The 16,918-nt window shown below is 40.8% G+C and overlaps 1 protein-coding gene across 1 annotated transcript in view; it reads left to right on the top strand.

Moving 5' to 3' along the window:
* Positions 1 to 13,980, top strand: part of PRKG2 (protein kinase cGMP-dependent 2) — a 179,619-nt gene extending 165,639 nt beyond the window's left edge. Inside the window, exons 18-19 of the mRNA XM_069742823.1 lie at positions 11,367 to 11,433; positions 13,321 to 13,980. Coding sequence (XP_069598924.1) covers positions 11,367 to 11,433; positions 13,321 to 13,416 — 163 coding nt within the window. The 3' untranslated portion in view covers positions 13,417 to 13,980. The remainder of the gene's footprint in view (positions 1 to 11,366; positions 11,434 to 13,320) is intronic.
* Positions 13,981 to 16,918: the final 2,938 nt, after the last annotated feature.

Below are 16,918 nucleotides of genomic sequence, written 5' to 3'. Positions count from 1 at the left end.
GAGATTACAGCACAGTTATAAAAGGTGACTTACCGCTGGCATCCTTTCTGGTAGAGTCATTCACTTTTCCCATCTTTTCCATCTGGCCCAGACCGACACGACAACTTCTCCAGCCACGACTCTGCTGCAGAGATTGCAACAAAGATTCATTTGCTCACATTTCCTGCACCTTCCCCATCTTTTCCCAGCCTGCACAAACTCCTTAACCAGCTAGTTCCCCAATACTGAGCCGTTGCTACCATACGTGTCCCTATTACTGCACCTGCTGTGCGGTTCTCTTTGCCCTCTAAATGGTAAAACAAACCTCTAGAATATAGTAATGCCCTGTGCAAGTGCCCTTGAAAACAGTGCCCATATTTTACTCCCTATTAAGTAATAATGACCTCTGTGTGCCCCATTGACAGTCACAGTAACCTGAGTTCCCCTATAACAATAACTGCCCACTTTACATTTAACAATGACCCAAGTCACCCCCTGTACAGCTCCCCTCTACATAGTATGATGATATTATACATAGTATAATGCCCCTCCCTGAATAGTACAGTTTACTAAGTAGCTGCTTAGTAGCCCCCAAACTGTTTGATGGTTCCAAAATTGTATGATAGCCCCACACTGTATAAAAACCCAACATTATCTCCTGCACTGTATGATGACACCCTTACTGCAATTTCCACACTGTATGATGGCCCCTTAAATAGCCTCCATATAGCATAATGCACTTCCCACAGTCATCAATATAGTATTATTCACTCCCCATAGGCCTACATACTATAGGTCTCTATATAGTATAATGTGGGCAAAACGGTGGCTCAGTGGTTTGTGTATGTTGACGTGGGTTGGCAGCTTAAATATTGTGGCCATAATATCGACCAATACCTTGCATACATTGTTATGTTTTTGGTGCACTGTATATTTTTTCCAGGGTGCGGCTGGGCCCTAGATGGCTCTGTACACTGTGGTCTCTGTTCGCACAGGATGCATTATGGTAAGCCCGCTATATGGCGTCATTAATAGGCTTTGAGCCATATACTTTGCATTGCTGTGTGAACACGCCACATACAGACTATTTGTTTGCACAGGCGCACCAAGCAGCCAATTCCTCATTGTAGGGTGGCTGCATTATCGGTATTATTGCACCTGTGTATTTGCCATCTTAACTTGGGTCCGCTGCACCCTGGTTAGTGCAATTGTTGGAGGCCTTGAACAGGTAAGCATCTTTGCCTGTATACTGGTGTTTTTTTTGTGTATGTTCTCCCTGTGTTTGTGTGGGTTTCCTCCGGGTTCTCTGGTTTCCTCACAGATTCAAAAAAACATACTGATAGGGAATTTAGATTGTGAGCCCCATCGGGGACAGCGATGATAATATGTGAAAACTGTAAAGCTCTGCGGAATATGTTAGCGCTATATAAAAATAAAGATTATCATTAATATGTAATCCCCATGGGCCTCTATATAGTATAATGCATTCCTCACAGGCCTCAATATAGTATAATGTACACCCCATAGGCAGACCCTATTTAGTATAATGCACTTGAAAAAGACCAGTATATGGTCGAAACGTTGCTGTATCATGGCTAAATAAAACACTGTTTGGAGATATTTACACCCGAGTGGAGCGCTGTTCATTTGATGCTGAATGGTCTATACTGTATAATGCACCCCCATAGGCCTCTATGGTATAATGCACTATTCATAGGCAGACTCTCTATTGTATAATGCATCCCCATAGGCAGACTCTCTATTCTATAATGTATTGTATAATGCACTCCCCATAGGCACACTCTATATTGTACTTCCCATAGGCAGACTCTATATAGTATAATGCACTCCCCATAGGCCTCTATACTATAATGCACCACTCATAGGCAGATTCTATATAGTATAATGCAATCCCCATAGGCAGACTCTGTATTATATAATGTATTGTATAATGCACTCCCCATAGGCACACTCTATATTGTATAATGCACCTCCAAAGGCAGACTCTATATTCTATAATGCACTCCCTATAGGCAGACTCTATATTGTATAAAACACACCCATAGGCAGACTCTATATTGTATAATACACCCTCATAGGCAGACTCTATATTGTACAATGCACCCCCATAGGAAGACTCTATATTGTATAATGCACCCCCATAGGAAGACTCTATATAGTATAATGCACCCCATGAAAAAATAAATACATTACTCACCTCTCCCCCTTGTTCCCCTGCTGCTCCGAGCACCCGCACAACACAGGACAGATGGCACCTGCTGTGTCTGCGTTAGTGAAGTCAGAGATTGATTGATAGGAGAAGGAGAGTGAAGCTCCCTGTCTCATCATTGCTGTCAACTATTGCTGCGGGCAAGCCCCCCCTTCCCTCCAGGTAATAGGCCCCATAGCGGCCCAGTGGCAGAGCAGGAAGATTGAGTCTCCCTGCTTTGTTGCAGAGTGTAACTGTATGAGTGCGCTGTGCACGCTGTTACAGTTACAGAAGCGTAGATCCGGGTGGGCCCCTGACAGCATAGGGCCCGGCCCCCTCGGTAGCAACGCTACTGCTCAGATATGATCATGAGTCACATTACCACGCTCCTGCATCCACTTCAGTACTCTGTGCCTGCCAGATCAGGGCAGCGCAAAATTCCTTGGCTGTCTCTCAAATGCCAACTTTGCAGTGGCTTATTAAATGCATGAGGCACCAAGGATGCTAGCATTCAAATGCAAAGCAAAAAAAAAATAGCATTTGCCTGGTCTGGCTGCTAGGTAATTACCAATCTTTTTGCTCATTTCTACTACCAGTGGCAGCACAGACAGAAGAGGTCCCCTGTGCAAAAACAGTATATGGGTCAGTTAGATTTCAATTGCTCATCATAATGCACAATTCCATCTGCTTTGGAGTTAGAAGTGGGCCCCTTTATCTATTGGGCTCCTGTGCGGTGGCACCAATAATATATCTGCCCCTGTCTACTATGTCTGCTATTAGCACCTGTAAATCTGTGCTACAATTTGTAACATTTTCCGTCTCCTCTAATGATAAATCTGCCTCTAACTTCTCATCCAACTCCAGTGTATACCGGCAACTCGCTGCACACATGATCACAAAGCAGCGCGAGTCAGATGTTGGCCCTGCCCACTTTGAGTAATCCCGATCCAATTTTTTCACCTCTAGAATGGAGAAGGTGCAAGTTTAAATCAAATTGCCGTATTTGGGAATTTGCAACAAAATATTATGACCCGGCACTGCTGCCGGTACTCAGACTGGAGCGCTCAGCTGCATAGAAATACATGCAGCCGCACACTCCGGTCATGAGTGCCGGCAGCAGTGCCAAGTATTGAGATGCGAGACTCGAGCGAGTTTCTCGCAAGTCTGGTCCTGGGCTCAGGCTGGGTTCACACTGCATTCCACGTGTCCGTTAGACGGACTACGTTACACCGCGGCATAACGTGGTGTAAAGCAGTCCATTAGCGGTGCCATTGAATACAATGTCGGATGCATCACTAGCGCACGCCCACTATGGGCGTGCGCTAGCGATGTGCCGTCATTGAGTGACGGACCCCGAGACACGGGCTGCAGCGTTTCCGGGTCCGTCACCGCTAGCACAGATAGAGCTAGCAGATGCTCTATCTGCGCTAGCGCGCTGCCAATGTGGCACTTGCATTAATAGCAGCCCGTTAACGTACGTGTTGAACGGGCTGCTATTAACGCAGTGTGTACCCGGCCTTAGGTTGTAAAACAAGTGTTGCCACTGGCTAAGAGTCCAATGTCTTCTATAAGGGAAGGGTTACCCAATTCTTATGTATAGTATATACACCTCTAGGGCACCTACAGGAACTTAACTCATTCACCCACCAAGCCTGTCTTCACCTTCATGACCAGGTCAAATTTTACAATTCTGATCACTGTCACTTTATGAAGTTATAATTCCCAAAGCTTCAATGGATCCAACTAATTCTAATTTTTGTTGTGACATATTTTACTTCATGTTAGTGGTAAAATTTGTTTGATATGAATTGCATTTATTAGTGAAAAAAACAGAAATTTGGTGAAAGTGTTGAAAATGTTGCAATTTTCAAACTTTTAATTTTTATGCCCTTAAACCAGAGAGTTATCTCACACAAGAAAGTTGAGAAATAACATATCTCACATGTCTGTTTTACATCAGCACACTTTTGAAACATAATTTTCGCAGGAAATTTTCGCAATGTGCACTTTATTAGGCTATAACTTTAATAGGTCGACAATATCTTGACATTTATAGCTATATGCATTCTAGTGCTGCTCATTATCTGATGCATTGCATAGCATAATTTTCATTCTGACTTATCATGATATCTGATTAGAATTGCTGTGTCTGCCCCTTTTATTTGGAGGCTGGCTTGCCCTGTCTTTTGTAATAGTGTTTTTTTATATACAATATCATTAATAAAATATTATGGTTTTTATTACTTTAACTTTGGTATCTCCTCATATTTTACAGTCACTGTCATTATGGACTATAAAGTTTGATTAATATTGAAGTGTCTTACAAAATACTGTTCGTTTGGACATAGTATAGTAATGCTATATTATAGTAAAAATTTGACTCAAATGGTTTGCGGGTGCCATGACCCAATGGAAGACCCACTGAGGTGCCAGAACACCAGAACCCCCATAAGTGAGCCCATTTTACAAACTACACTTCTCAATGAATTCATTTAAAAGTGCAGTGATCATATTGACCAGACAGGGATGTCACAAAATTTTATACCTTTGGGCAGTGCAAAAAAAAGTAATTACATTTTTACCTTCAAAATTTTGTTTAATCCTAAGATTTTACATTTTCACAAGGGGAAGATAAAAATGGCAACAAAATTTGTCCCACAATTTCTGCTGAGCATGGAAATACCCATGTGAGACTGTGCAGTACTACTTAGCCACGACTCAGGAGCGATGGAGCGTTATTTGCTTCCTGGAGCGCAGATTTTCCTAGAATAGTTTGCAGACTCCATATAGAGTGCACCTATGTGCTAGAAGAGCAGAATCCCCCTAAAGTGACCACAATTTGTTTGGAAATTATAACCCTTTGGGAATGTGTCTACAGGTGTAGTGACGATTTTGACTCCATGGGTGCTTTCCAGAAACCAGCAGCAGTGGATGTTGCTGAGTCAAAACTGTAAACTGTCATTGTAATGACCAGTACATTGTAGTCCCTAGTACATTGTACTTACCAGTACGTAGTAGTGCCTAGTACTTTGTACTTACCAGTACGTAGTAGTCCCTAGTACGTTGTACTTACCAGTACATAGTAATCCCTAGTACGTTGTTCTTACCAGTACGTAGTAATCCCTAGTACGTTGTACGTACCAGTACGTAGTAGTCCCTAGTATGTTGTACTTACCAGTATGTAGTAGTCCCTAGTACGTTGTACTTACCAGTACGTAGTAGTCCCTAGTACGTTGTACTTACCAGTACGTAGTAATCCCTAGTATGTTGTATTTACCAGTACGTAATAATCCCCAGCACGTTTTAGTCCCCAGTACTTTGTAGTGACAAGTATGTTGTGGTGACCAGTACGTTGTAATGACCACTGACCAGTACATTATGCCCAGTTCATGCTTCTGGAGTCATGCACCCGTAAATTCCGCAGGCTTTCATCGCTACAGAAATGTCAAAGTTATGGACGCTAAGTGTGGTTTAAGCACACTAGGGCTGAGAAGGGAGAGGGGCATTTGGATTTAGGAGCACAGAATTTGATGAATTTCTTTAGGGGGACGAAGAGCCATTTCCCTTTTCCAGAACCTTTGTGCTAGAGTAACGTGTAGGGGGTTCCCTACATTTCCATTGAAAGATGGCGAACCTGAGTGTGGACTTGCTTTTTTTGTGGATTGAGTTGAAGATTTCACAGTGAAATGCATGATTAAGCTGTCCTTCTCTTCTTTGCTCTTTTTACATGGGAATACATAGATAAATGAAAAATCCCGTAATAATTATTAAAACCTGTAATTAGTTTAGATGTAAATTCATTATGTTCACAACTCTCAAACTTGTAAACTTTATTTTCTTTCTTTTTTTTCCAATGAATTGTGACGAACTTTGACACATCGTGTGTCTATTTGGAGCCAACATTTGAACTTCTGCCACTATAAATGTAACCACACTGTGTTGTAAAGCTGTGGTTTTTTTTGTCCTGATGAAGACGTCTGTAGCACTTGGAAACGTGTTGACTGAATACAGAAAAGTCACTAATACTTACTGTCTGGACTTGGATTTATTGTAAGGGTATACCAGCAGCGCATATTATCCACCAATCCTCCTTATCTGTGTCCCCTGATCTACATGTCTCTCACTTGTAATGTCCCCTTTCATTTCTAAGTAAGCGCTGGAGACCGATTCTCAGGGAGATCTATGTACGGCCCATAGATCTTAGCAGCTGATTTATGTCTAAGTAAAACATGGATTTATCTGGAGTAAAACATTGGATTTAGATATCAAGGTATTATTGTAATCAGCTTCCTGTGACCTACATGCCCATATAGACGGCAAAGGAGGGTCGATTCCACGGATGGATTATATTTAGTGAATGAATCAGATTACAAAAGTGAATCACGTCCCATAAGTTTTAAAGGGAATCCACCTAATATCAGATCAGCACAATGTATAACAAGGTAGCTAGAAGGAATATAGAGCGCACATAGGGTCTTATCCGAGATAAAGGGAATATTCGTGAGATAGTATGAATTCACTCACCTATTATGGTTGTGTAAGACACAACCACTGCACTTAGCATTGGCGGCTGCTGCCAGCCCCGATGTGATGATCCTTGGCTAGATGAAGAGAATGGGGCATCAGACTGCGCTGCTCGCCTGTCAGGATAATGTACCAGCGAAGTCCAAATAGAAGTAATAGAGAATAGACTTTATTTCTACGCGTTTCGTGGTGATCACACCACTTCCTCAGGACAGTCTATACACATACACATACAGTGTCTTGTATTTATAGCAAAAGAAGGCACATGGAGACGCCTCTTTTCAAAGGAAAAAAAAAAACACAAACAAGAAACACCACACCCAGTGGGTGGGGAATCTGACTTAAACACATATTCAAACATATATGTACATCATAAAACACACGAAACAATCATAAAATATAATTGAGTAAAGCACTTAAAACCATTGCTCATACATGTAAAAATCTAAATACAAAAAAACACATTAAAAAGAGTAGTTAAGCAAATAAATAACTTTTACAAGCTGGGCGAGTGCTAGAACCTACAGTGTTAAAACATTTATTCTTTGTCAGGACCCTGCTACTGATGTTTTGAACCATTGAGCCATGGGTGGATTTGATTGGATTGTTTTGTTTGGTGGTAGTTTCACAAGAGTCTGTGAAATCAAAGAGATAACTGGAAAGAAGAAAAAAGAAAAAAGAAAAAAAAAAATCCCTGAGAATTATTTTTTATTTTTTCCCCTTCAATTAAACAAATCAGTTGTTTCGTTGAGTCCATGGGGATTTATGGTGTTCAGCTTGTGAATCCAGAAGATCTCTTTTCTGTTGAGAGTCTGGACTCGATTAGGATTATCAAGGGGGACATGGTCAATAGGGATCACCCTGAAGGATATCCTTTTGTTGTGATACATTGCATAATGCCTGGAAAGGCCATGCTGTAAAAATCCTTCTTTTATATTATACCTGTGTGAGTTTATTCTTTTATGCAGCTGTTGCGTTGTCCTGCCCACATATAATTTCTTACATTCGCATATAATGACATAGATGACAAAACTGGATTGGCAAGTCAAATGGTATTTAATTTGAAACTCATCTGAATTTCCACTGTCTGATGAAAAAGTTTTTGCATCATGAATGATCCTTGAGCAACATAGGCATCTCGGGATGCCACATCTATAGGAGCCTTGTCTGGGCTTTTTTGTAGAGGGATTGAGATCCTCTTTTTTCTTTAGCCGGCTGGGGGCCAACATGTTTTTCAATGTTGGGGCCCTTCGAAACGTTATCAGGGGATTGCTAGGAAGAAGCTTCCCCAATATGGGATCATTAAGAAGTATGCCCCAATGTTTTTTCAGAACCAGGCGAATTCTCTTGTTCTGGGCTGAAAAAGTGGTAATAAAATTGAAGCTGAACTTAGTATCAGATGCAGATTTTTTTGTTTTTATATTATTAGAGATTAAGTCTATCTGTTCTATTTTTTTGCTTTCAGAGAAGGCTCTATGGATCAATTTTTGGGGGTAACTTCTCTCAAGAAATCTATGTGATAAAACTTTTGATTGGTTAATGAAATCTATATCCATACTGCAGTTCCTCTTGATTCTTTTATATTGGTTGAGTGGAATATTCCTCAACCATTTGGTGTAGTGTCCACTTTGATAATGGACATAACTGTTAGCATCCACAGGTTTGAAGTAGGTTCTTGTATGAATTTTTATATGGTCATGAAAAAAAGTGAGGTCAAGGAAGTCAACTGTGTCAGGGTTTACTACAGGGGTGAAACCCAAACCCCAGGTGTTGTCTTCAATGCTCCTGAGGAATGACCCCACATCATCGTTTGAATTATCATAAATAAAGAATAAATCATCTATGTAACGTTTGTAAATGATGATGTTGGGTGCATGTATACTGCTGTATATGAAAATGGACTCGAAGATGGCCATAACCAAATTTGCATAAGTTGGCGCCACCTTCGAGCCCATTGCGGTCCCAAGTATCTGATGGTATAGAGTATCTTGAAAGGTAAAAAAATTATTATGGAGTATGAACTGCATGCTTTCATATAAAAAATCTTTTTGTCTAGGTGTCAAACGTGGATCAATGTCTATGAAGGTTTTAAAACACACCAGTCCCAAATCATGTGGGATGCTGGAATAGAGGGCGGATACATCCATGGAAATAAAAACAAAAGTGTTCTTCCATGGGATGTCCTTCGTAAGTCGTATTAGATGACTAGAGTCTCTCAAGTAACTGTGTAGTTGGTCTACATGTGTGTGCATCACTACATCCACATAATTTGCAAGGTTTGATGTCAGGGACCCTATCCCTGAAATTATGGGTCTCCCATGGGTTCCTTTTAGCATCCTTGTGGATTTTCGGAAGGTGATAGAAAAAAGCAATCGGGGGATTGACAACTCTTAAAAAATTTTTCTCTGATTTATTCAGAATGCTCTGTCTATCAGCTTTTGATATCAAAGCGTTATAAACAATAACTGCATTATTATATTGAGTGTTATCAACCTTATTGTAAGTCTTGGGGTCAGATAATAGTCTAAATGCTTCTGCTAGATAATCCCCTCGGTCCTGTACTACTATTCCTCCCCCCTTGTCTGCCATGCGGATGACAAGGTCTGGATTGCTCTTTATGGATTTTAATGCCTCTTTTTCTTTTGGGGTGAGATTGGATTTTCCCTTGCTATGTGTCAAAATTATTTTGTCCAGGTCGTTTGAAACCAGATCAGAGAAAGTTTTCAGATGGTGGCCCTGACTTTGGATGGGGTAAAAATTAGACGTTCCTTTTAATCCTGTATGATAAATAGGATCTTCCGTTATTTTTGTGCTCTGGAGTGGGTTTTCTTTGGAGAAATGTCGCTTAAGTGTTAGCTTTCTTATAAAGGACTGAAAGTCCATGAATAGATCTATGTCTCTAGTGTTATAGGTGGGGCAAAAAGAAAGACCTTTCTGTAGGAGAGAGGTTTCTGTAAAGGAAAGGTTATAACTGGATAGATTGAAAATATTGTTACTTTTTGTGATAGAACCATTGGTAGCTGTATCCATGTCATTTCCATTTGTTGTTACAACTTTTATATCAGGGATGGCCTCCCTTTTTTGTTTATGTTTTCCACCCCCTCTTTTCCCCCTGGGGCGTTTTTTCGTTTTACTGATTTTACTGAGAGGTACTTCGTGATGACATTGTTCTGGAAGGAAGCCCTGGGTAAAAAAGGCACCAGAGAGCTTCCCCCATCAGTATTGTCAATTACAACCTTATTTCCATCTGTTTCTATTTCATTTGTAATGAGTGGTGATGTTTGAGAGGATGCTCCCTCTTCTGTCTCGTGTATACTGAAATCAAGAAGATTAATCTCCACCTGATCGGTATTCCCTTTATCAGGTGAAGTTTTTGTCTTGTCAATAGAGATCTTCTGGATTCACAAGCTGAACACCATAAATCCCCATGGACTCAACGAAACAACTGATTTGTTTAATTGAAGGGGAAAAAATAAAAATAAAAAATAATTCTCAGGGATTTTTTTTTTTCTTTTTTCTTCTTTCCAGTTATCTCTTTGATTTCACAGACTCTTGTGAAACTACCACCAAACAAAACAATCCAATCAATTCCATCCATGGCTCAATGGTTCAAAACGTCAGTAGCAGGGTCCTGACAAAGAATAAATGTTTTAACACTGTAGGTTCTAGCACTCGCCCAGCTTGTAAAAGTTATTTATTTGCTTAACTACTCTTTTTAATGTGTTTTTTTGTATTTAGATTTTTACATGTATGAGCAATGGTTTTAAGTGCTTTACTCAATTATATTTTATGATTGTTTCGTGTGTTTTATGATGTACATATATGTTTGAATATGTGTTTAAGTCAGATTCCCCACCCACTGGGTGTGGTGTTTCTTGTTTGTGTTTTTTTTTTTTTCCTTTGAAAAGAGGCGTCTCCATGTGCCTTCTTTTGCTATAAATACAAGACCCTGTATGTGTATGTGTATAGACTGTCCTGAGGAAGTGGTGTGATCACCACGAAACGCGTAGAAATAAAGTCTATTCTCTATTACTTCTATTTGGACTTCTCTGGTACATTATCCTGACAGGCGAGCAGCGCAGTCTGATGCCCCATTCTCTTCATCTAGCCAAGGATCAGCACAATGTAGGGAAAGAGACATTGATTCCAGTATAATGTAGAGACAGTGACCTAGATTGCAGTGATGTACCACTTACTGGGCTGCTTGATGCAGTTTGGATAAAATTACAGTTTTATTAGCAGGACATTATCAATGAAGGGCTAGTAAACTTTCTGCCATGTATTCCTTCTTTTTCATGAACTTTGTATAACATCACCCCTATCATTGATTGGCCGATTTCGGCCTAATCACAGTGTACAGAAAACTGCCAATCAGTGGTGTGGACGGGGTTATACAGAACTCAGCATTTAGAAAACTGGTCGATCTGCAAAATAAAAAACAGTGATTAATGAAAACTACAGTGGTACATCACTGGAATCATCTCTGCCCCTACATTATGCTGCTTTCAGATGGTGAGCAAAACCCTGGTGACAGATCTGCCTAACATGACTTCCTATACTCTATAGTACGCACATAAATATTCATGAGCAATAGTTACGTTTTCATTCTTTTTGCTGGATGTATGATTTAACTAGTTCTTGTTTTGGGTTTTAGATGGTTTAATGGTTTTAACTGGGAAGGACTCAGTTTAAGAAATCTTCCATCACCTTTGAAACCAGAGGTAAAGTATCCAATCCTATTTCACAGTTACGCCTTAATGAGATATTATTCTATAATGTTGAAGTTTATTAGCCTGTATACAATTGGCAGTTTGGCATTTATTAGTTTTGTTTTCACTCCATGCATGTAGAAAAAGTGTCCTCTTAATACTTTTATGGATAGGCTTTACAGGCAAGTAACAGCCATTGGTAGAAAAAAATCTGCAAGATCAGACTACATAATCATAGAGACACATAGCTCTTGTACATCCATGTTTTGCAGTTGTGCAGTGGTAGACAGATGCAACACATGCAGGGATTGCCGAACAAACAGACACTCCCTGCATGTGTTGAATCTGTCTACCACTGCAAAACGTGCAGCCGTAGGGACTTGAGAATATTAGCAGAACACTACAAGATACTCGGATAACACCTGAGCATGCCCGGATAACACCTCAGCATGCCTGGATAACACCCGAGCATGCACGGATAACACCTGAGCATGCCCGGATAACACCTCAGCATGCCTGGATAACACCCGAGCATGCACGGATAACACCTGAGCATGCACGGATAACACCCGAGCATGCACGGATAACACCCGAGCATGCCCGGATAACACCTGAGCATGCACCGATAACACCTGAGCATGCCCGGATAACACCTGAGCATGCCCGGATAACACCTGAGCATGCCCGGATAACACCTGAGCATGCCCGGATAACACCTGAGCATGCACCGATAACACCTGAGCATGCCCGGATAACACCTGAGCATGCCCGGATAACACCTGAGCATGCCCGGATAACACCTGAGCATGCACGGATAACACCTGAGCATGCCCGGATAACACCTGAGCATGCCCGGATAACACCTGAGCATGCCCGGATAACACCTGAGCATGCCCGGATAACACCCGAGCATGCACGGATAACACCCGAGCATGCACCGATAACACCTGAGCATGTCCGGATAACACCTGAGCATGCACCGATAACACCTGAGCATGCCCGGATAACACCTGAGCATGCCCGGATAACACCTGAGCATGCCCGGATAACACCTGAGCATGCCCGGATAACACCCGAGCATGCACGGATAACACCCGAGCATGCACCGATAACACCTGAGCATGCCCGGATAACACCTGAGCATGCACCGATAACACCCGAGCATGCATGGATAACACCTGAGCATGCACCGATAACACCTGAGCATGCCCGGATAACACCTGAGCATGCCCGGATAACACCCGAGCATGCACGGATAACACCTGAGCATGCCCGGATAACACCTGAGCATGCACCGATAACACCTGAGCATGCACGGATAACACCTGAGCATGAACGGATAACACCTGAGCATGCCCGGATAACACCTGAGCATGCACGGATAACACCTGAGCATGCACGGATAACACCTGAGCATGCCCGGATAACACCTGAGCATGCCCGGATAACACCTGAGCATGCCCGGATAAAACTGCTGACAGCTAGAAGTTGCGGCCTAGAGGGAACGCTCTATGCAATGCCATGCGATTGAGACTCGGAGAACTGGACACCGAGCCTTGATCATCCCAGACAGGCAAAGTTTGGTTTTCTTTGCTGGAAATCAAATTTCCCAGGAAAATTTACACGATTTTGCAAATTACAATTTTGCTCCTGTGGGAGATCTTTATTAATTATGCTGTAAGATTTGTAAGAGAGTTGGACACAAAGTCATAGGATAACTCTTTCCAATAGGAGGCGCTACAGATACAGTTTTCATCCTTCTAGAGGGGCAGTTATTAGCATATCCTTACAAGCTTTTTTTAAGAATTTATGGCAAAATATAACAAAATTTTTAATCAAAATGACAATTTGGAACCATAACAAATAATAAATTTTTTTAATTCTGTTTTAACCCTCAAGCTTGATGGACCAATGGATCACAGCTATTTTGACAACTATCCTCCAGATGATGAAATACCCCCTGATGAAATGTCTGGATGGGATCAAGACTTCTGAAGAGACACTGGTTGTGAGATGTCATGGTCCGTACTGTTTTTGTTATCCACAATGTTTATATCGGCCTCTTAGACAAGACTGGACCAAGATGGATTAGGTTTTAAAGGGAAACAGCATGTTGTGTGCTGCCATAATATATCATAAATCATGGTCCAGATTGTTATCATATCAGCATTTAATAATGGCAGGATGAGGCCAAGTATTAAAAACTAGTGGTGCACTGATGATAAGGAGCATCAGTAAAACGTTGTTCCTTACCTGCCGTCCAGCTGTGGGTTCCTTTGTCTCTAACTAATAAAGCTTGATGTCCAAATCTAATCATTTTTGTCAGGTAATCATATTCATACAGTCTCTGCATGTGAAAAAAAACAGCACAATGAAAATAAAGAGTCAATTGCAATTCAAAATTGCTTCTGAAATGAGATTTGCATTAGCCAGTCCTCTTTCCAGGTCTTCCACACTAGCAAGATTAGTACATTGTAGTCTTTTGTGCCTCGTGAAACATCTGTAAAATGTATCAAAGGTTTATTGCTAACAATATAATAAAATATATTGAATTCAGCCAATAATATAGTGGAGAATTGTCGCTGTATAGCAATCTTATGACATCTAGTACCTCAAAAATATGAACCTACCATAAGACTGTCAGTATTGGCTTGTTTGTTTGATCCGGTTACGACAGTTGTGTGGCCAAATCAGTGTCAGTCTGAATTGGTTTATCTGCTCTTTACGCCAATTGAGGTCCCGTTACACATTAAATGGCTGGTGGTGGAACGATGCTTCAGCAGATCATTCGGCAGACAGCCATTTCAGTCATATACCAGAGTGATTGCTCTGCCGAGCGCTTCTGTGTTCGCTAAGAGAAAGCCGCAGACAGACATCTCTGCCAGTGACTTATCTCCCGGAGAACAAAGGGATTGGCAATCCAAAATCAGACATGCCCCACTGACTTTTCCCCCAACAACCAGTTGGCTGATGCGCCCATATATTTAGAGTGTTGGCTGAACTCTTTGAAATCAGCAACATCAGTCTAATGTGTATAGGGGCTTTCGACACAAACTCAGGCATTTGAACCAGCATTAGGCTAAAAATAATCAGTGTTCCCCAACTCCGGTCCTCAAGAGCCACCAACAGGTCTTGGTTCCGGGTTTTCCTTAGTATTGCCCAGGTGATAATTGAATCACGTGGCCATTCAAGCATTCAATGACCTGTGCAATACTAAGGAAATCCTGAAAACATGCCCTGTTGGTGGCTCTTGAGGACAGGAGTTGGGGAACACTAGGCTAAATTGACTCAAGATATCAAATGGGTATGGAAAGATTGCTCCAGTTGTCTTAGCTTTTTTGTACACCTGTAGAATGTAGTAAGGGAAATGACTCAGCATTTGTAAAAGCTTTATTACAATACAATGCATTTCCTAATAAATTATTATACAAAAGTTTATAGTTGTCATTACTATTAGGCTTCATTTACAACATGGCGCTGTACAGTACAACAATATACATACAGAAAAGCGAAACATAAGAAAAGAGATGCTGACCAAATGAGCTAACACTCCTCTTAAGCGAACGGTCTCATGCTTTTGGCTCTCAAACACTTGGCACACTACCACCATGCCCTGACAGCCCAGGAATCTGAACACTCAATTGTTCCTGCCGTATTATCAGAAAAAAAGGCAATTTAAAAGTTCTGAGTATATTATGGAGTTGCTAATTAACAAAATGTATTAGTGATTTATGCAAATGAAGGCATGAAGGACAGGAGAACCTGCTCAAAGATGAGCTGAAATACATAAAAAGACATATCTAACCATTTGAACATCTCAACCTGCAGATTGTTTCCAATGTGTGTTCAATGCATCTCCCCACCTTCCAATGAAACAGTAACATCAACATGACGGAAAATCTACCAAGTGGTTAGATACATTGCCAAATAGTGATGGCATTAAAAAACTACGCAATCAAATATTAATATGTATTAGTATCAACAACAGATAGGAAGCTCTAGGGGAGAGGTCCTTTCATCTTTTTGGATATTTATTTAATAATGTACATCTACTCGGTAAGATATTTGATACAATGGGGGCAACTATGACACGAGTTTTCTTTAAACATCTGCGTCTATGTATGTGACATAAGGGGCTTTGAGGACATCAGAACCTGGATAAAGCTGCTACCTCTGCACCTCTATAGATATGTCCTTGCTGTTGACTGGACCACAGATGCAAGAAATTTCAGATAATGTTTTATCAACCTGCTTGTAATGGGAGTGATTGGTCAGGGTTCAACACAATATCTTAAAATATAAGTTACAGAAATTACAGACAAGAACACAGAATCTAAAGTGGAAAAGAGAAGATTAGGAAATAACTTCAGTTATAACATAGTTTTAAAAAGGCTACAGAAGTCAACACTATAGCATATTTATAGTTTTAGGAAATGCCAATTCATCAAAGCTTTAAACCGGAAAATTGGAGTAAAGAGGATGAGAAGTCATAACATTTTTGAGCTACTGAGAGATACACCAAAATATAGCAAATGTTGGATTTTTCCAAAACAGATGGAGTTGGGGTGGGACGTGGGTTTGATGCCACAGCTCTAATTCATGACCAGCTGTGGTGTGGCTTACATCAAAAATTTTACTCCAGTCCTTCCAGTCCTTGACTAGAATAACCTTAGTGGCAGGGCACTCACCACTTTTCAGATGCTCCTCATTCATGAAGAAGCATGGCCTCAAAAATCAAGACTAACTCCACCTCATCTAAGTCCACCAGCTCCCCCATCAAGACTGGTGTTAAGATCAATGGTCTTGAATCAGGGCTGTAGACTTTAAAAAGTATTACAATTTTCCTACAAGGTCATTGGATATGTGTAAAGCTTACATCAGAAAAAGGGTCTCAAGGGGGACCAGTTACCAGGTGAAAAGTAACCAGATTTTGCTCTTACTTTATAACTTCGATTCCCTGACCATTCTACATTTTTTGTCATGTGGATTTAGAGGTAACATTGTCACAATACATAAGACCTGCGGTAGGAAAGCCACATATACTGTGTATGTGTGATTAATTCTGAACTCATTTCTCATTTACAAATATTTCTTAATCTACGTTCATTGCATATTGTAAATTACAAAATATATTTTTATGTGTACAAACATTATGGTCCCCATTTATTAAAACTGTCGAATTTTAATGATGTCTCTAGCAAACTACTACAGATAAATTCTCAGTTTGTAAACTGCTGTGGAAAAATAAATTCTACAATGTGTTACATACCCCTTCTAACAGGTAATCAGAATGGGTGCTGAGAACTGAACCACCATTAATCTGATAATTGCCTATCCTAACCACAGACACTGTCTGAAAGCCAGAGACTCCCTCAAATGGGTTGTCATGGACTAATATATTAAAGTCCTATCCCTTGGATAGGTCATCAAATTAGATCAGTGGTTATTCAACACTCGGCACGTCCACATCAACTATTTGTAGCTCCCACTGTGATGA

Source organism: Ranitomeya imitator, chromosome 1 (assembly GCF_032444005.1).
Source record: "Ranitomeya imitator isolate aRanImi1 chromosome 1, aRanImi1.pri, whole genome shotgun sequence".
Classification (NCBI taxonomy): Eukaryota; Metazoa; Chordata; class Amphibia; order Anura; family Dendrobatidae; genus Ranitomeya; species Ranitomeya imitator.
The sequence above is the reverse complement of the archived record's forward strand: the minus strand, read 5'-3'. Positions and strand labels throughout refer to the sequence as shown.